The sequence below is a fragment of the Tetranychus urticae genome, chromosome 3, assembly GCF_039701765.1.
Source record: "Tetranychus urticae isolate SD_2017Ah chromosome 3, NJAU_TeUrti_SD_1.0, whole genome shotgun sequence".
Classification (NCBI taxonomy): Eukaryota; Metazoa; Arthropoda; class Arachnida; order Trombidiformes; family Tetranychidae; genus Tetranychus; species Tetranychus urticae.
The window spans coordinates 14,291,276-14,311,367 of record NC_142960.1 but is presented as its reverse complement, the minus strand read 5'-3'; the positions used below and the strand labels follow the sequence as shown (position 1 = coordinate 14,311,367).

Genomic DNA, 20,092 nt, shown 5'->3' with positions numbered 1-20,092 from the left:
ATAAAAATCTGATTATGAAGATTCCTTTTAATCAATGTGCTGTGAATCCAATCTGATTGCCTATTAAAAATCAAATTGATTATTTTATTGATTAATCTTTTGAAATTTGTTTCAATAAAATCTATCATTTTTATGAAATTCATTAATCGGAAAATGAAAATAGAAAATATTATTTTGAATTGCTAAAGTTATCTCTAACAACACGATTTTCATTTGTACATTTATACATTTTAGTAATAAAGAGTTGTTGCAGGCCTTTGTTTCAATCAATAATCAAATGTAATCATGATAAACAAACCATATGTTACTTGTAATCGTTTTATCAAATGTCAGGCTGCGTAAACAATCGAGTTAACATAAACTAATTGTCAACTCAGGGTTTCATTGAATCAATGCTGCTCACTTATTCATCCTGTTCAAATTGATAAGTAAGCCATTACATGCTTTCATTGGCTGATTCATTCAATGGAAACTGTAACTTCTGGAACATTATTCAGAAAGGTTTTAAGCTATTATTAATTGAACAAAGTCTCATAAGATGGAAAACTACTTCAATGTAAAAGCAAAATGTGTTCAACTGTTCACAAGAGAAGTTTCAATCGAGTAACAATTCTGGTTTTTTAACTTATCACACACCTATAAATTTGATTAAATCAAATAAAAAATTATGATATTATAGTAAAAAACCTGATCTGTAAGCAATTTCAATTGTAATCATAATTATTTTTCCTATTTTCATATTCCATAACTATTTTCATTAAAAATAAAGCAGACTGTTATAAGTTGTATTGAGTTGAATAGAACGAGTATTATTCAATTAATAGAAGAAATGGGAATGAAATTTGATAAAAATTAACCCTTCAGGCACTGTTGGCAAATGATTGACGTCAATTACAATCGCAGTTTATAAACTGAACTAGTAATTAAGTGGATTAGTGCAGTGCATCAAACATTTTTAATTACTGTTTTTTGCTCATTGTTTGAGCTAAATCACATAAATACAATATTAAACCAACTGATGAACTGATTTAGAAACAATTTGAATCAGACTTTTCACCTTTGCTATAGTTGAAAATGATTATTGATGATACAAAATATTTTGGATCAGAATAAAATGTTTTAATTTATCAATATGATCGTGTGATAATAAATAAATATAAACATAGTTGTTTCCATGCATGATTATTTAACATCCTCTAACTCTTTTTCAATTAAAAGTCGATACTCTTCGAATCCACCTTCGAGTGAGAGGACTTTCTTATTTTTGACCAACCACAACTCTTTGCAAACCATTTGTATAAGAGTTTCGTCGTGTGAAACTAACATAACTCCTCCGTTGTATTTGTTAATTGCATCTCCGAGAGCTTCAACTGTTTCCACATCCAAATGATTGGTCGGTTCGTCAAGAATTATAAGCTGAGGATTAGCTAAAGCCATAACAGCAGAAGCAACGCGTGATTTTTGTTCCTCCCGATAAACTTTCAATGGGTTGTAGTCCAAGATCACCAGAGACTCCAAATTTACCCAAATAACTGCGATATTGTTCAATAGGTTTTCCAGGATATTTGCAAGCCAAAAATTCAATTGAAGATTGCCCCATGGTTAATTGGTCAATATGATGTTGACTGAAATAACCTAAGAAAACAATTTACAGAATTGATTAGTGATACTAGAAATAATCTTGTTTTTTATTAGATTTAAATGATGAAATCTAAATGATAAAGCTTACCAATTTTCAGATTTCTGTGCGCTTTACGTTCTCCTGATCTTGGAGAAACATCGCCAATCAATAGTTTAAGCAGAGTTGTTTTACCAGAGCCATTGTCCCCCACAATACAGATACGAGATTGAAGATTAGCATTGAGTGAAATCTTATGAAGAACGTCTTCACCATCGCCCCATCCAAAACTGACTTCATCCAATTGAAGGATTGGTGCTCCGGAAAGAGGTTCGCATTCGGGAAATTTGAGGACGACTTTCTCTTCCTTTTCAACAGGTTTAAGAACGGGTAATTTGTCCAACATCTTGATTTTACTTTGAACTAAACTTGCTCTTTTAGCATTGTATCGGAACTTGTCAATAAATTCTTGAGTATGTTTACGGAAATCCACAATCTGAGATTCGTATTCTCTTTCTTGGTTTTTCATTTTTTCACGTTTCACTTTAACAAAATTATCGTAATTACCAGCGTATGGGTCGATTCTTTGATTATGAAAATATAATACGTTGGTTGGAACACTGTTAAGGAATTGACGATCGTGAGAGACAACCAAGAGTGTTGATGTCCAGCTTTTTATGTAAGACACTTATGTGTTTTGGAATAATTAAGGAACCATTTGAAATCATTTTAAGCAATGTAGATTTACCGATACCATTGCGACCAACTAAGCCATATCGTCGTCCATAACTAAGAATTAAATCAGCTCCAGACAAAAGTAGTTTATTGCCGAAAGAAATATCAAAATTTTCAATTCTGATATCCTTACACCGACCAGTTTCATCAATTTTGATATCTCTCCTATTTATCATTTGATTAGCAGATGCTTCATTATTAGTTTGCAGTCCAGGAGTTGGAATAGTATTGCAATAGTACAATAGTTCCTTCTGCAGCATCTCTTCTATCATGTTTAGTCTTTATTTTAGCCTCAGCCTTTTCCATTTTTTCTGGTCAACTTGAGAAGGTAACTCTCTTTGAGGACACCAAATGCTTTTATATTCCTCGAGATTACCAGTCATATTGGAAAGCATTTCACCTGAAAAGAGAAATATGAATTTAGTAGCTCATCAGTTGCAGGAAAGCTTCCATTAAGATTAAAAGGTTAGAATATTACCTAAAAGGATTGGAAAGAGCACGATGACCATCAGGGCCAGTTCCATTTGATGTCTTTTTAGTCTTTTCTCCTCCTCTGTAAAAGAAGTTCAAAACACTGTTAGTTCACAATAATTATACAGAATGAATAGATAAATACATGTGAAAGATTGAAGCAATTGGTCACAGATATCTTTAATATCATCTTCCTTCTTGACACCATTTGTAACATCCATGAAAACCTCTCCAAGGCATTCAAATATATCTTCTCGATCCTGGAACTCATGTTTACCCGCTTTCAGGACATTAAATATATAGCTAGAGACATCTTCGTCAACCAAAGGAAAATTAAGACTAATAATGTCTTCAGTTTTTGACATTTTGCACCACCAGAAAGTGTTGACGGCATCTAGATAGCAAGGAATAAATCAGATGTTCTTATAACCAAAAGGATAACACAATCACTTCATTTATGATTTAATTACAAGAATATAGATGAATGTAGACTAATTACACGATAATTAATTTAAAAAAATCAAAAATATTTACTTGAAATCAAGGTTTTTAAACGGAAAACAAACCATCAGCTTGAAAACATCTCTCAGGTTACTCTCACAGATGTGAGTTTGAGTTGCAAGGCGCTCAACAATCAATCAATCAATTTTTCAAAGATTAGATAATTTAAAATAACTAGTCAAAACACGAGCAGCATATTTTAGTAAAAGTAATTACGATTAGGTTTTTTAGGCTGAATAGGCTTTTTTAACCTTAACCAGAAGGTAGATAAATATCCCTAATCGTCTTTCCCATTTCAAGGAAAGGAGCAACCAGAATGTCATTTCCAATCGCAAACTGGTCATCAATGGTATAAGTTTCAGCTGATTGTGAGTCCAACCACCAAATTGGCCTACAAATGGGCCAACCCTGGTTAAATTTCCGGTCATACAGTTTTTCATAATTTGTAACAATTGGCGCTCTCTAATGCCGATAAACTTCTTAATAGTTACATCACCTCTAGGAGAAGACCTGGTTCAATTCCGAAATCAACTATTTTTGTTGAATAGTTCTCAAGCTTTTCATGGTTTAAAGAAATCATCACTTTTCTATCGATGTTCCAAATTGCTTCCGATAAGAAAATTGATTGGGAATAACTTGCTCACCGGATTCCGAAGAATTATTATTTCGAGTTCGAGCCAAACATGGGTATGAAGATCGTTAACATTAGGTCCGGTGCAAATAGTATACTCTAGATTAGGACGTGATCCTTTGGAGTAATCATAAAGATAAGTGTTTGTGCGTGCTGTTAAACAAAGCTGTTGATCGGGAAAATTATTTGAAGATGAATTAAAACTGAAAAACAATACTCTTCGGTGAAAACCATTCAATTATGAATCAAAGGTGGCGCCATAAAAAGTTACCAAAAGTCACGTGGTGGATATAAATTCACATTTGTTACACATGTTTTGGTTCGTGCTATCGCCTTTTAAATTAAGTAATCAATCTTGATTTGAATTTTTGATACTTTGTAAGTAGCATTTTCTATGCTAATCCCGGTGCATCATGTTCAATGCTCGTAAATTGCTCGCCTCCTTCCGATTCGGATTACCTGCATCCCGGACTTTTCTAGCTTCACCTTCAAACAAGCTGATCACAAGTAAACATCTAGTAAATCAACATCAATTATCACCATCAAACTGTGTTCGAAATTTGTCTGTATCATCATCAAAATTAGCAACATTATCTTCATCATCAAATTCTCTCTCAAATGCTCGAGATAAAACATTTCAAAATCTTGAAGCCAGCATTATTACCGATCGTAAAGTTTCTCTTAATAGGTTATTGAAATTCATCGAAGAATTAAAAGCTTCATCATCAATCACCAGCTCTGAAAGTTTGTTGGCAATTAGATGCTGTGGAGCATATCTGTTAGAATGCACAGTCGAAGACCGTAATCGTTTAACTGATGAAATTTGGAATCTTCTTGAATCGAAATCAGCTCCCCTGGATATCAGCCATTATAATGCTCTTCTCAATGTTTATATTGACAATGAATATCCAGCCGATCCTGCTAAGTTCCTTGACTTACTTTCCCAAAGAAATATCAAGCCAAATCGTGTTACTTACCATCGGCTACTTCACCTTTACTGCCAAAGAGGTGATCTTGCAGGTGCTCAAAAGATTTTGTTAGAAATGAAAGCAGCTAACATGCCTGTACACGAAGGTGTATTCAATTCACTAATCTACGGTAACATTAAAGCGGGTGATATAAAAGCTGGTGAAAGCGTTTTGGATATAATGAAAGAAAATAATATCGAACCTAGTGCTGAGACTTATGTTATTCTAATGAAATCATATGCCTTGTTTATAGATCAACCTGAAGTTGTAGAGAAAATGCGAAATCTTGTCAAGAGTTTGAACAGACAGGAATTCAATTTCACTTTCGACCAATATGTGACCGTTATTGACTCAATTGCTGATGTTGATGATAAATCTTCTCTTATTGATGAGATTATAGCTGTAATGCCAAAGCAATCAGGATTCAACACTGCTCTTTCAAAACTCATCATCAAATCTGCTTACAAACAAAAGATTGAATTTGGATTGAAACTAGTCTCTAAAATGTTAAGAAATTCTACTAATGATACTTACAATAGTGTTGGAGGTTTTTACATCTATCATCTTGTCAAAAGTGGTACAGCTTTCGATGAAGTCATGAAGGCTTGTAGCGCTCTCGAATCAACTGGAACTAATGAATGGACACTGTGGAAAGCAACTGAAGCAGCTCTTTACAATTTACAGGATAAAGATGCAATTTTGAAATATATGAAAAGTTTTCGAGCCAAAACTGGCCTATACAGACCTCATTTCATTTGGCCATTGATCTGTCGAATGAAAAACAATGAAGAAATGCTAAATTTATTAAAAGAAGAAGTTGTTCCATACGCTGAAACTTTTGGAATCCAATCTATGTCGGAAACATTTAGATTCTACGTTTGGCCTCGGATAAAGAATAATCAAGACGAATTCATGGCTAAATGTATTGAAATGGGCTTTGATTCTAGATTGCTGCTTTCCACATTAGCAGATAGTGCCCAAATTGAAGGTCTTGGTATAACTTTTACTGACGTTCTCAACAAGAAGCCTCTTCCCAGAAATATCAGTGATAACGATGTTTATCGAGTAATTTCAAACATTGTGAACAATGTTAGCCATGGCTTACTTGCCAAAGAAATGTTGAAATTTATAATTGAGGAAACTCGACTTCCAGTCACAAACAGAATGCTTCTACCAGTTTACACACAAATTATTAAAAATTGTGATAAAGACACCGCTCTGAAGGAATGGCTTGATTGTGTAAAGATTTATAATCAAGTTCCATGTAAAGCGATCATGTTTCAAAAATTAATTGAAGCTGAAGACACTGATAATCTACAGAAAGTCACTGATATTTGTATTTCAAGAATAGGAGAAAGAGAAACTTTGATTAACCTCGCTCTAGCATTTTTGCGGTCCAAAAGGGATAAACAAGCCATGAAGATTTTATCCAAACCAATTCTTCAACGTTACGAGATTGGATTACAGCGTATAGTTGGAATTTTGTCAAGACAAAATGAAACAGAACCATTGGAAAGATTCATTTTATTAACTAAGGATATTGCTGGTATTGATAGAGAAAAATTATATTATACTTTATTAGACTCATTCATTCAAAATGACAAACCACAGAAAGCTCTTGAATTATGGACAACAATGCAAGACGAAAATTTAATCCCATCACCTAGAATAATTAGTCGACTTTCCCGTTTCTTGAAGGAAAAAGGAGTGGAAGTACCTTTCAAGTACCAAGATGAAATAAAAGAAGGAGAAGAAATTATCGCAACCGAAGATGCAAAATTTGTTCGTGATCAATTTCATAGTTTCATTCGTAATGGCAACCTTGATAAAGCGCTTGCAATAAAAAATCGATTCAATTCACCCAATTCACCATTAACACTGGGAGATGAATGTACACTTATAGACAGGCTTATCCGTTCCAATCGAACAGACAAAGCATTACAGTTAACTAAATCTGTGATGGCTGGAGGAAGATTTCCAGCTCCTAGAATCTACAAAGCACTGCTTGAAAAAATGGCCCAAGAAGGACTTTTCCGAGAAATTGGTGAAATGATTGAATCCCTGCCAGCTCCATTGAAAGAAACATCATGGTTTTCTGATACAGTTATCTTTGCCTACACTCATTCGAAAAATCCTGATATCGATTCATTGCTCAGAATCTTACCTTCCCTTAAACCATTACCTTTTGCAAGTATTTTGGAACTTCTAAATGCTTTCCCCAAATTTGAAAAACCAATATTTGAGGCTTTAGAAGAGTTATCAGCAGCCAGAGGAATCAATACACCTAAAAACATTATTTGGTTACGATTGATGAAAATGGGTAGATTTGAAGAAGCAAAACAACTTTTCCATTCAATACCTGATTTTAAGGAAACTGTTGTCTTCAAGACTTTACTTTTTGACATTAAGCGTAACAAGAATCTGATGTTAGGTTATAATTTGATCGACCAATTAAACAAGACAGATTTAAATGCAAAAGCTAAAGGAGCCGTATACGATTCAATGATTTACGCTTTATTGGAAAAAAATATGGTGAAAGAAGCCCAGGATTTACTTCTAGAAGGACTGGAAACTAACAAAGACAAAGAAAATCAATTAACTTTATCAGATCTTAACTTTGATATTCTTATTCGACTTCATCATTCAATGAAAAATAATTTAGGAGAAGAACCCAAGTTTGAATTACCGGAAAAAACCACAACCTTCAGGCCGCAATTGAGCAATTCAAATGGATCTTCAATTAAAGAAAAGAGCCAAGCTATGAGTAAAATTTGATTAGCTTTCCAAACATGTAATACATAGTTTTTTCTCTAGTTAATTAACCATGCATCATCATTTATAATTAAATAAAATTTAGTTGATATTGTACGAACCTTTTTTTCTCGTAATAACTAAGTTAAAATTATATTAAAGTTGATTCAAAAACACTTCAATAGTTATCATGTTTATCATACAATTGAGTTAATAGTTGGGATATAAATTAAGTATAAAATCCGACAATATATGTAATACAATAATCAATACAAATTTTCTTGAATAACCTAATATTTCAATACAAAATAGCCTATGATATAATCATATTAATATTTTCTTGAGGTAAATAGTTATGCAAACATTGTTATTATTGTTGAAAGAATGGTCATTGTAAGCGCTACCATTCTCGAGATATTGAGGCCTTAAATTTTTAAGGCCAATGGCCAAAATCAAGAGAAATGTTAATGAATTGAAAAAAGCGTTCGATGTGCACCAACAATTTTTACAAACCCACAAAGTCCCAACTCTTGACTTTAAAGAAAAATCTCTTGCACTTACTCATTAGTATACATCCGATGTTGACAGTTTATCATCCTTGCTGCTATCGAATGCACATGATTTTTAGCAATAAGAATAAAATTAATTTCTGATTGATTAAGTGCTCAAACTGTTATTGAATGAATGAGGAAACGACAAAGTGGAAAAAAGGAACTGAAATCACTTCTCGAGAAATCCTTAATGTCTTAGTGTTATTTCAAATCAGTCTTGGAGTCCTTTACGTTGCCATTACATTACTTGGATTTGTTGCTTTGAAAAGAGGTTAGTTAATATTATCATTATCCCAAGTGCAAACATCAAATTATTAACATTGACTCTTTATAGCCAAAGAACAGCCTGATATTTCAATTCCAGATCAACATATACTGGAATTCAATTTGATTGTAGGATGTGTTATGATAATAAATGGCTATGCAACTCAGATATCAATTAGACGAGGTTTGATTGGTCTTCTCCTAATCAGCATGATTATTAATTTACTAATAGTCATTTTCAACAGTTATGAACTGAATCGCAGATTCACTAATAAATCCAAGAGTAAGATTTCATCAACAATTGCCCATTTCAATTCACTTGATACAGTTTATCTTTCATCTGATATTTCTAGATTTCTCTGAAGAGATCGCTGGACTTATATTGCTAGCCTTCCTCGAGTTTGTCCACTACTTCTCAATTTTGTATTATTCAACCCGACTCTTGGTTACATTACAAATTAAACGGCAAAGAATAGCATCCGAAATAGATTTGTCTAGAAATGAAGATGTTTTCAACGCAGCAAGATCATTTGATTCATTTGGAATCGCTCGATTATCTCTATCACCAAGACGAATGAGAGTTTCAAGACAAGCCAATCGGTAAGTTATTTAAATTGGGTTTTCTCGTAAATTCATTTTTCTTCAATCATTTACCAGATTTGGATTCCCGGTGAAATTGGAGTTGAAAAATTTAAGGGTAAGTTTTACATCTTCAAAAATTGAACCAACTATTGATTTGATTTTCATTTCTCAAATATACAGCCGGTGAGAATAGATTATGATTCGGACTCCTCGGAAGATGTAAGGAGTTTTTGAAGGTAATTATCATTTCTACATTGAATTGATTGTTTTTCATGTGAATCAAAATAAGTTTTTTATTTTCTTACCAAATGTGATTTCTTTTAAGATCAGATTGGTATGATTTAAATAAAATATTATGCTAAATAATTGGGAAAAATAAGAAATGAACAATCTATAACATTTACATTTAAACAGTTGATGAGATGAATATTTATACGTGAACAAGTTTAGCTTCCTTTGCCATGGAATAGAAGATTGAGTTTTTATCAGCCAACAGATTGTTCGGGGAATCGTACTCGACGATCTTTCCTTTATCCATAACTATAATTTTATCATAATCCATGATTGTGTTTAAACGATGAGCAATTGTTACTATAGTACAGTCTGCGAATTCACGACGGATAGTCTCTTGAATAAGTTCATCTGTTTCAACGTCAACTGCAGCTGTTGCTTCATCAAGAACTAGAACTTGTGTTTTCCTTAGCAATGCTCTGGTCAAACAAACTAATTGACGTTGTCCAACACTCAAGTTTTCACCACCTTCAGCAATTGAATAATCAAGTCCTGACTCTAGAGATGCTACATACTCTTTAAGATTTGCTAGTTCCAAGGCTTTCCATATTTCTGAGTCTGAATATTTGTGAAATGGATCAAAGTTTTTTCTGAAAGTCGCTGAAAATAAGACAGGATCTTGAGGAATGATTGTTAATCTTTGTCTTAAATCGTGAAGACCAAATTTGCAGATATCTTCACCGTCAATAGCTATTGTACCTTGAGCTGGTTCAACAAGTCGGAATAAAGCCAATGTTAATGATGATTTACCAGCACCAGTTCGACCAACTATTCCAACCTTCTCATTTGGCTTAATTTTACAAAATATGTTTTCTAATACCAAATCGAGACCTTCACGATAACGTGTGCTATAATTTTTAAAGATTATTTCTCCTTTTTCAGGCCAAGTATTCCGAGGTTGGTTATTATCATCAATCCACATAGCCTGTTGAGGGAAATTAAAATGTATATTAATCTAAGTTCATCGATCGAAGGATATATTTGTGCGAATGGTGGGAATTTCATTACCTCAGACTCTATTTTGGTATATTCTAGACATCTCTCGATCGAAACAACACTATTTTCCACATTCGAAACTTGCCTAATTAAAAAATTAAGGATTTGTGTCATTTGTAGAGCATAGCTCAAAGCTAATCCAGTTGAACCAGCAGACGATGATCCTCTAGTTGCAACAGCAGTAAATGCAGCAATGGTTACAATTAAATTACCAAACAATTCAAGCCTAATGGACAGCCATCGATTGGCTCCAATGTTGAGAAAGAATGAAGAATGATTTATATCGACTTTACGATAACACTCCTGAATAAAATGGTCTGTAGCTCCATAAGCTCGAATAGATGTTGATCCAGTAATTGTTTCAGAAAAATGTGAGTAAATTGGAGATCTGGTTATTGATTCAATTCGTCGTAATTGTCTAGATGAAGCTATGTAAAATTTCTGTAAAATTAATAAAATTAATTAAATGCTAACTCAAATCCTTGTTGTATGGTCACATAAACTATTAAAAATCAATTTCTCAACCAGAAAGGTACAGTAAAAGGTTGTTATTAAAAAGACACATTCAACTAACATTCATTTGTCACATCCTTGCACAAATATGAGTAAAAATTGGTCAAAATAAATTTCTTTAAGATCTAGACTCCGTTAGCTTATAGGAACATAAAACTTGAGTTCATTTATGCGATCTAAAAGTTTCTCGAGACTACAGTTTTCGAGAAAATCAAGTCAAAAGTTGAAACTTCGATCGCCTTTTATTCAATCGTGGAACTAGATTTTTTAATGAAACTCATTTCCCTTATGTAACTTTTGATGGCAAACCAGAAAACGAAATTATTTTTAGAAATAAAATTTCCCGTTTTCTGGAAAACAGATAAGTTCGATTTTAATTTAAACCGACCGCATTCATTGACTCATATATTTAGAGGGCTGAAACTTATTATTGGTGCATAAAAATTGGTTGTAAATATCATGAATCAAATACTTTTTTCCAATTATCGACAGTTCTCTTGATTCTGGTCATGAACCTAAAAACTTTGAACCTCAATATTTCGAGAATGGTATCACTTTCAGTCACCATTCTTTCCCCAATTTAACGGTTTACTTATTAATGATTCAATCTAGTTGATTAAATTCCCATCAGCCCATTCGGGTTATGAAATTTAGGCTGTAAATGTACTAGAAACAACTTAGCTAACAAACAAAGCTCATCTCAACCCATTTCTTGTTAAATAAACCAATTTTCTGGTTAAGCTTGCAAATGAAATGTTAAAAGTGCTGCAAAATACTCGAGCATTTGAGTAAAGAGTTGAAACTTAGTGGGATTTGTAGTGACATGAAAACTGAGTCTATTGGTACCATTAAATAATTCATCAGATGGACAGTTATCGAGAAAATCGAGGTCAAATTCAAAACTTCGATCGCCTTTTGTTCGGCTATGGATGCAGATATTTTCATAAAACTCACTTTAACGATGTAACTTTTGACGAACAACCATAAAATGGTCTTATTTAGAGAAATAACATTTCGTATTTTCTGTAAAACAGATAAGTTCGATTTTTATTCAAACTGACCCCATTCTGTGACCATAAGAACCAGAGAGCTGAAACTTATCAAACGTCTATAAAAATTGTTTGCCCATATCATGGGATAAATAATTTTTTCAAATTAGTAACAGTTCTGTTAATTTTGGCCATTGACCTAAAAACTTTGAGCCTCGATATTTCGAGAATGTTATTACCTGAAATTATCTTTTTTAACCAAACATTAAGTTCTATCATGGGCTATAATAAAGTGAAATATTAAAGCATTCAAGAGTCTACAAAAAAAGTTATTGCATTGTGTTACTTATGTTGTCAGAACTGAGACTTGATTTATAAAGTTTATGTAAGTCTTAAGCGTTAGGAATATTCATTATTGAATGAAGTAGCTCGGCTTTTATTCGGTATCTGGTCATATGATATTATAGCCCATAATAAAATCTAATGCTTGATCTAATGAGAATTGTAGGTGTTCCCATTCTCGAAATATTGGTGTTAAAAGTTTTGAGGCCAATGGCCAAAATCAAGAAAACTGTTGGTATATTATAAAAGTTAGTCAATCCATGGTGCGTACAAACAATTTTTATGTGCGAATAATAAGTTTCAGCTATCTAACTATATCGGTCGATGAAGGCGGTCGGTTTAAATGAAAATCGAACTTATCTATTTTACAGAAAGCAGAAAATTTTATTTCTAAAAATAAGTTCGTTTTCTGGTTACTCATCAAAAATTACATAAGGGAAATGAGTTTCATGAAAAAATCTGCTTTCATTAATGTACAAAAGGCGTTCGAAGTTTCAACTTTTAACTCGATTTACTCGAAAACTGGGGATCAGAGAAGCTATTAATTTGCACGAATGAAACCAGGTCGGATATCCCTACAAACTAACAGAAGCTAAATTTGAAAGAAATCGCTTTTCAACCTCTTTTGCCCATTTGTCTACAAGTATTTGTTATAATTTGTGCATAAGTGTGATAATTGTGTTAACTGTGTCTTTTTAGCCACAATTGTCACATTTATGCAGAAATTGAACAAATACTGCAGGAAAAACGGGCAGAAATGGGTAAAAATCGATTCCTTTCAAATTTAGACTTTGTTAGAGTGTTAGGACATGTAACCTGAGTCCATTCGAGCAATCTAAAAGTTTCTCTGATCGCCAGTTTCCGAAAAAATCGAGTTAAAAGTTGAAACTTCGATCGCCTTTTTTACAACAATGCAATCAGATTTTTTAATGAAACTCATTTCCCTTATGTAATTTTTGATGGCAAACCAGAAAACGAACTTATTTTGAATAATAAAATTTTCTGTTTTCTTTAAAACGGATAAGTTCGATTTTTAGTTAAACCGACCGCATTCATGGACCGATATATTTAGGTAGCTAAAGCTCATTATTCGTTCATAAAAACTGTTTTTACATATTATGATTTAAATACTTTCTCCAAATTATCGACAGTTCTCTTGTTTTTGGCCATTGACCTAAAAACTTTCAGCCTTGATATTTCGAGATTGTCAGTACCTAAGATCATCATTCTTTAACCAAACACTAGATTCTATTATGAACTATAACAAAGGAAAATATTGAAGCATTCAAGATTCTACAAAATAAGTTATAACAGTGTATTAGTTAGGTTACCAGATTTTATACCAGATTAACAAAGGTGAATGGTTGCTAATGAAGTGTTAGATGAATGTTCATTATTAAATTAACTAGCTTTGATTTCTTTGATATTTAATAACATTATACTCTAACCCATAATTGAACCTAATGTTTGGTTAAAGAATGATGACTGTAGGTGAAATCATTCACGAAATATTTAGGTTTAAAGTTTTAAGGCCAATCGCGAGAATCAAGAGAACTGTCGAGTGTTGGAAAAAAGTATTCAAGCCATGATATGTACAACCGATTTTTATGTAACACTATTAAGTTTCATCCCTCTAACTATATCGGTCCATGGATACGATCGGTTTAAATTAAAATCAAACTTATCTGTTTTCCAGAAAACGGGAAATTATATTTCGAAAAATAAGTTCGTTTTCTGACTTGCCATCAAAAGTTACATAAGGAAAATAAGTTTCATGAAAAAATCTAATGTCATTGATCTACAAAAGGCGATCGAAGTTTCAACTTTGGACTTGATTCTCTCGAAAACTGTAGATCCGAGAAACTTTTAGATCGCACTAATGGACTCAGGTCGGATATCCCTACAAACATACAGAAGCTAAATTTGAAATAAATCGCTTTTCAACCGCTTTTGCCCATTTGTCTACAAGGGTTTGTTATGATTTGTGCACAAATGTGACAATTGTGTTAATTGTGTCTTTTTGCAACAAAAGTGAATTGAAAGATATTTTTACCTGAATAAAAGCGTAAATCACACCAATGATGCCAATCCCGAATATAAGGTAACCAGATTCCATGCAAATACCAACCATCGCTACTAAATTCCGGAAGATTAAATTAAACAATGACCTAAAATTAGGTACAATTGTTGTGTCAGTGGTATCAATATCTTTGGTGAATCGATTAAGAATTCTTCCCGTTGGTGTTGTGTCAAAAAAACTCATCGGAGCTCGAATAATTTTATGCAACATTTTATTATGAATCCAATTGGCACCATTTAAAAGAGCCATAGCAAAAATTTGAGTATTAATCAAGATCAGTAGTGAGCTTCCAGTACCCAGAGCAGCATAAACTCCGAGTCGATAAAGGCGGAACGAAGTATTGTTAAGTCTGACAGGATCATCAGCATCATCTGACCACTCAGTTAACCATAAAGTGGAACTAAAAGTCAGACCACTCGCAACAAGATAGAAGAAAATTGTTAGAACGAAAGCCATTACACCAACTGCTTGGAAAAATTCAAGGTAAACACTAAACTTCACTGAACCAGTTTCAGCCTTTTCCGTTGTGACGATATTATGATTCTTTAAGCTCTCTTCCATTTTTTTATCCAAAGATAAATTCAGGACTGAAGCAGACCTGATGGATCTAATCGATAATCTGCTCAATTCCCTACTGAGAGCATTAATTGATGCTCTTCTTGCTTCCAGCTCTGGTTTAACACTGGCTTTCATCTCTTCTATCATGATTGGATTTTCGTCTTTCAAATCAGAATCAGATTCAAACTCAGACAAATATTGTATTATAAAATCAGCAAATTCTCCCTTTTTAGCCATCAGTTCATTGTAAGTTCCACTTTCATGGATTTTACCGTCTTTCATTACAATTATTTGATCAACTTGCGGTAAAAAGGTTATCCTGTGTGTTACTAATAGACGAGTTTTGTGTTTCAACAAACCTTTAGGACCAATTACTTTGTCAAACAGATGAGAAGCGACATGAGCATCGACTGCTGACAATGGATCATCTAAAAGGTAAACATCTGAATTTGAATAAACTGCTCGAGCAATGCTTATCCTTTGCTTTTGGCCTCCACTCAAGTTGATTCCTCGTTCACCGATCTCGGTTGTATCTCCACCAGGAAGTATTTTCATATCAGGAGTAAGAGCACAAGCCTCAATCACATTATTATACTTTTCTTGGCGAAAGGTTTCACCAAACACGATATTTTGACGAACTGTGGCATTTCGTAACCACGCAGTCTGAGGTACATAAGCAATTCTTCCATGTACATTAATAGATCCTTGCTTTTTATGCAAATCGCCAAGAAGTGCAGCTAATAACGATGATTTACCACTTCCAACGGGACCAACAATAGCAATTAGTTTATTTTGAGGTACTTCAATATTGATATTTGTAAGAACTGCTTCTTCGTCTTGTGACCAACTAAATGTTGCATTTTTGACTGAAATTGGGGTTGCCGTATTTGGTTCGTGGGCAACTGCATTTGGATCCAACTCGTCTCCTTGCAGATATTTATCAATCCTTTTCATGGAAATGATACACTACAAGGGTGCAAATGAAATAATATTTGGTTACATTTAGATCTATTAATTTATTGATTTTTCTTACATTAGCACCATAAGTAACGACCATAGGCAGTTGTATTAATGGAACTCGTAAAAGATTAATTAACGAAAGAGATACAAAAGCTTTGTTCGCATCCAGTACATTCGAGGAATCAATTAAAACGAAAGTACCAAAACAAACCAATGAAACCTGAAAATAAAACAAAATGTTATTAAATGTGATTTAGTACAATAATATTGTGATGGTTCAAAAAAGTGACCGTTAAGAGCAACTCGTTTTAAATCTGATATTTTGGTGTATTAAGTTTATGTTTGCATAAATATGTTAATGTTTTCAATCAAAACAACTACAAAAATAATGATCAACTTACACTAAAGGGTGAAAAATTAGCAAGGAAGTTTGTGACTGTTTGCCAAGTTGCTTGCTTTTTAAGATACCCAACCTCATTTTGTCTGATGGACATGATCATGTCTTCAAATGCACCTTCCCATGCATAGAGCTTCAATACTTTCATTCCGTTCAATACTTCTGATACCATTTTAGATCGTTTATCCTTTTCTGCCATTACTTTGATTTGATAATTTTTAATAGCACCACGAATACAAGCATTAAGTGGAATCAAGGCAGTCATGAAAATTAATCCAGCAATAGATGCAACACCTAATTGGAACCAAAGTAAAGTCACAGAAAGACAAATCTGAACTGGAGCTGACCATAAAACGTTTATTATATTCACATAATCGATGATTCTTTGAGTATCAACGGCCATAATGTTAACTATCTCTCCGCTTGTATAATCACGACGACCAAGACCAGACAGTCTCAAGCTCTGTTGGATTGAAATTAATGTTAGAAAGTTTACATTAAACTATTAATAAAAGTACACTACCTTATGATAAATTGCTGATATGAGGGCTGATCTCATCCTCATTGAAGTTGTTTGAATCCAAAATTCATATTGAGAATCAAATAAAGATTGTAAAAGAGCAGCAACAAACATTCCAAGTGCTAAAATAACACCTTTCCATGATGGATCATTTGAACGTATGAAAGTAAGCAGCAAATCTAGTAATTGTGGACTTGCAAAGGCTAATAAGCTTGAGAATAGCTTCAAAATGAAACAAGCTAATAACCAGGGCCAAAAAGATTTCAATAAAGTTCTGAATAAATTACTTCTGGCTTTGTTTAATGGCTTCTTTGCGTTCATTAGCTTTAAACTTTGCTGTGATTCAGTCAATAACTCAGAAAAGTTATCATGAATAAGTTTCGTTCGGCTTTCTTCCGGCAAATCCCACAAATCGGATTGAGTCAACGCTTTCTTGAATCCTAAGTATGCCATCGAATCATACCAATGGAAAAAAAGGTGAGAGACAAATGAAGATGAGACGAAATTGCCCGCTGCCTAAAGATCAAAATTCAAAAGAAAATTTTTGATGATAATTTCAAATTACTTAAAGTTCACAGGTTTCATGACAAAAATGATAAGTAAAACCTTACTGCATATATTGACTGTTTTCGCGGTGAAGTTCTATTGATCAAAGAATAAAGAAGTTATCTTTTTTTACGGGAAAAAAGTTAATAAAACTTACATTGAATTCCTTCCCACCATTTTCATTGACAGAATCTGCTACACAATACAATAAACAAACTAATATAATTGATGTTAACTGTATTGATTTCAAAACCAAGTCAGTCTGTTCAAAAGTCCATTCACGATAGCCCTAATGTAACACGTAAAATAATAAAATTAGATTCACAATAATTCAATGAAAAAAAGGAGAATCAAGAAGCAGAATACTTACAGGATTCTGGATGGAATCAATTAATGCCCAATAATTGACTGATGATTGAATAGCCATGAAAAACCAATATAAAAACAGCAATCCAGATGTGAAGACGCCTTTTTGTTTGTAAAATAATAGTAACATAGTAGCAATCATCTAAATCACAAGCATATGAATTAATTATAAAACAAATCTCCAAAAAAATTGTAGTTCAATTTAATACTTACGAATGAACATAACCTAATAACCGGTGCAGTATATTCATAAGGATAGATTATTTCATTTTGGCTATATTTCATGAAAACATGGATAACTTCGTACGCTGTCGCTACACAAAGCACCAAACAAAGAAACTGTTGACAAAACATAATAATTAAAATTTATTAGCCTGTGTATCTTAAACTGTAATAATTAATAACATTCATTAACAAAAACGCTTACCAATTTCATGTAAAGTCTCCATGTCCAAATTAAACTAGACTTAGGGCTTTTAAGGGTTAAATAAACAGCAAAAGGTGCAAATATCCATAAGAAGGCAGAAGAAGCCCAAAGTAAGGCAGTTTCACTAAGACATGGAGTAATGATTGGATTTGATGAGTTCCATGATAGTTCATCCTAATAGTGAAATTTCAAAACAATATGAAAACAAATGTAAAATACAGTCAGAGAAATGTAAACAGTGAAAGTTGACTAACAGGCAATAACTCTGTTTACTCACCCAAAATGAATGTCCACAAAACTCTTCCATGGATTTGATTCGAAGTTGCTTTTCATTAACTTATTTGATTTAATGACTAAAGGATTGTGCTACTGTTAAATACTCTATTCAACATTGTTTCACCTTCTATTCAATAAATAATTATCGCCAGTAATCCACAATAATCAGATTGATTAAAGTCTTCCAATTTTTCTATCACAGAATTAGTTGATTCTTCACTTCACTTTGCCATTGTCTTTCAACGAAAATCTCGTGAATAAAGTTAACAATTGGTAACATGAGCACGAATCTTTCTACTAATATTAGTACGAATTATCAAAATAGGTGCAAACGAAACAAATATACTTAACATTTCATTTTTTATCCATTCAAAGTAAGCTGCCGACTATTTTTATACGACAAATCACCGATACTAAACTAATCTAAATCTGTTCTGCATGTTTTGCATGCAGAGCTCAGACGCTTTATACCTTTCAAACGAGCAATTAATTTTTAACTAAATATGGCTAAATGTCACACATGTGTAACACCAGCAATATATGTTAAATCATTCGAGATATGTTGAGCTTCAATTGCTCAAGTCATGATAAGTTTTCAATTCAAGTAAATCAGTTTTATTTATTTTCAATTTTTGGTTATTTCAATTTGCAACCCACAACTCTTACACAGAATATATGGTGACATCAATTCAATGATATCCTGAGCTATTATTCAATTGAAGATCATTTTGGATAAATTTAGCATTTTAACGCTAATTCAATCATCAGTAGCTGTTAACAGTTTTGTAAGTACTAAATGAAGATAAAAATTTCAATGACAATCTAGTGCTTCTAATACATTCATTGATACCTCTTAAAGGATTAATTTAATTTCTATTGTTTTCATTAAATGTAACAATCTAAGCTAATCATCGTAAACAAATATTAATTTGATAATTTTGTGTCTATTCCACTACTTTTTATTACAATGCTTACTGTATTGTTATTAGCCGGTTATCATGACTAATCATAAAAAAATCAGATTCACTTCTTAGAAGAAATCGTCAGATTCGTTCCTAGAAGCATCGTCAGATTTTTTTCTTAGAAGGAAACTTCAGATTCGTTTCCTAGAAGGATCGAACTCAGTTCAATATCTATTTTTCATGAAATGTTTAGTTTTTGGATATCGGTTGCGGATAATCATTTAATGACAACTTTTAGATGATCGATATACAGTACAAGTAAGTGTATTTACAAGTAAGATATTTTTTGTTAACTTAACAAACATTTACATATTAATATAATTCAAATATTTCTGTTCATTGAATAATTAAATAAAAGATTTGCCATCCACTTCGCTCTGTTAAGACTTTCCGTTTTCCTCATGCTAAATAAATTTGACCAAAAGAGATTGATAAGTCCCATGCTCCAAGATGTCTTCATTGAGTAGCATTCAACGGTCAGCTGGGGTTGACCAAAGTCAATATATCCAAGTTTGAATTTTCCTTTCATCAAATGGAGATCAGAATATCCAGTCTTTTCATATATTTCTGATGTAAATCATGCTCTTAACCAACCCTTGAAATTTTCAGTCTAATCAAAATCCAAAAAGAGTAAATTAAAGCAACATGTGGAAACTGTGCATACCGTAACTCAACATGTTCTGGTATTTAACTTATTTCTTATCGGACACAAAATTATTGAAAACACTGGTGATCGAATCAGGAAAATACAATTTAATTCATAAATTGAATAAACGGTATATTATTTTCAAACCTCC

At 32.7% G+C, this 20,092-nt stretch overlaps 3 protein-coding genes and 1 pseudogene across 4 annotated transcripts; 2 read left to right on the top strand and 2 right to left on the bottom strand.

The window, feature by feature from the left end:
- Positions 1-1,028: 1,028 nt before the first annotated feature.
- Positions 1,029-4,018, bottom strand: LOC107363839 (ATP-binding cassette sub-family F member 3 pseudogene; annotated as a pseudogene). Its single transcript, XR_016200276.1, has 4 exons — positions 2,970-4,018; positions 2,832-2,906; positions 1,730-2,753; positions 1,029-1,635 (listed from the first exon to the last, which is right to left on the bottom strand). The product of XR_016200276.1 is annotated as an ATP-binding cassette sub-family F member 3 pseudogene (transcript).
- Positions 4,019-4,227: 209 nt separating this feature from the next.
- Positions 4,228-7,851, top strand: LOC107364248 (leucine-rich PPR motif-containing protein, mitochondrial-like). The gene has a single exon (XM_015931580.3). The coding sequence runs from the start codon at positions 4,370-4,372 to the stop codon at positions 7,697-7,699; it is 3,330 nt and encodes a 1,109-aa protein (XP_015787066.2). The 5' UTR covers positions 4,228-4,369; the 3' UTR covers positions 7,700-7,851.
- A 504-nt stretch (positions 7,852-8,355) lies between these two features.
- Positions 8,356-9,455, top strand: LOC107364305 (uncharacterized). Its single transcript, XM_089269347.1, has 5 exons — positions 8,356-8,497; positions 8,561-8,674; positions 8,844-9,090; positions 9,148-9,187; positions 9,253-9,455. The coding sequence occupies exons 1-5, from the start codon at positions 8,356-8,358 to the stop codon at positions 9,304-9,306; spliced, it is 597 nt and encodes a 198-aa protein (XP_089125473.1). The 3' UTR covers positions 9,307-9,455.
- LOC107364304 (ATP-binding cassette sub-family C member 3-like) lies at positions 9,339-18,475 on the bottom strand. The gene is made up of 11 exons (XM_015931641.3): positions 18,335-18,475; positions 18,058-18,231; positions 17,844-17,969; positions 17,635-17,772; positions 17,422-17,553; positions 16,722-17,234; positions 16,203-16,661; positions 15,875-16,021; positions 14,257-15,807; positions 10,372-10,800; positions 9,339-10,288 (listed from the first exon to the last, which is right to left on the bottom strand). The coding sequence occupies exons 1-11, from the start codon at positions 18,362-18,364 to the stop codon at positions 9,503-9,505; spliced, it is 4,485 nt and encodes a 1,494-aa protein (XP_015787127.2). The 5' UTR covers positions 18,365-18,475; the 3' UTR covers positions 9,339-9,502.
- Positions 18,476-20,092: the final 1,617 nt, after the last annotated feature.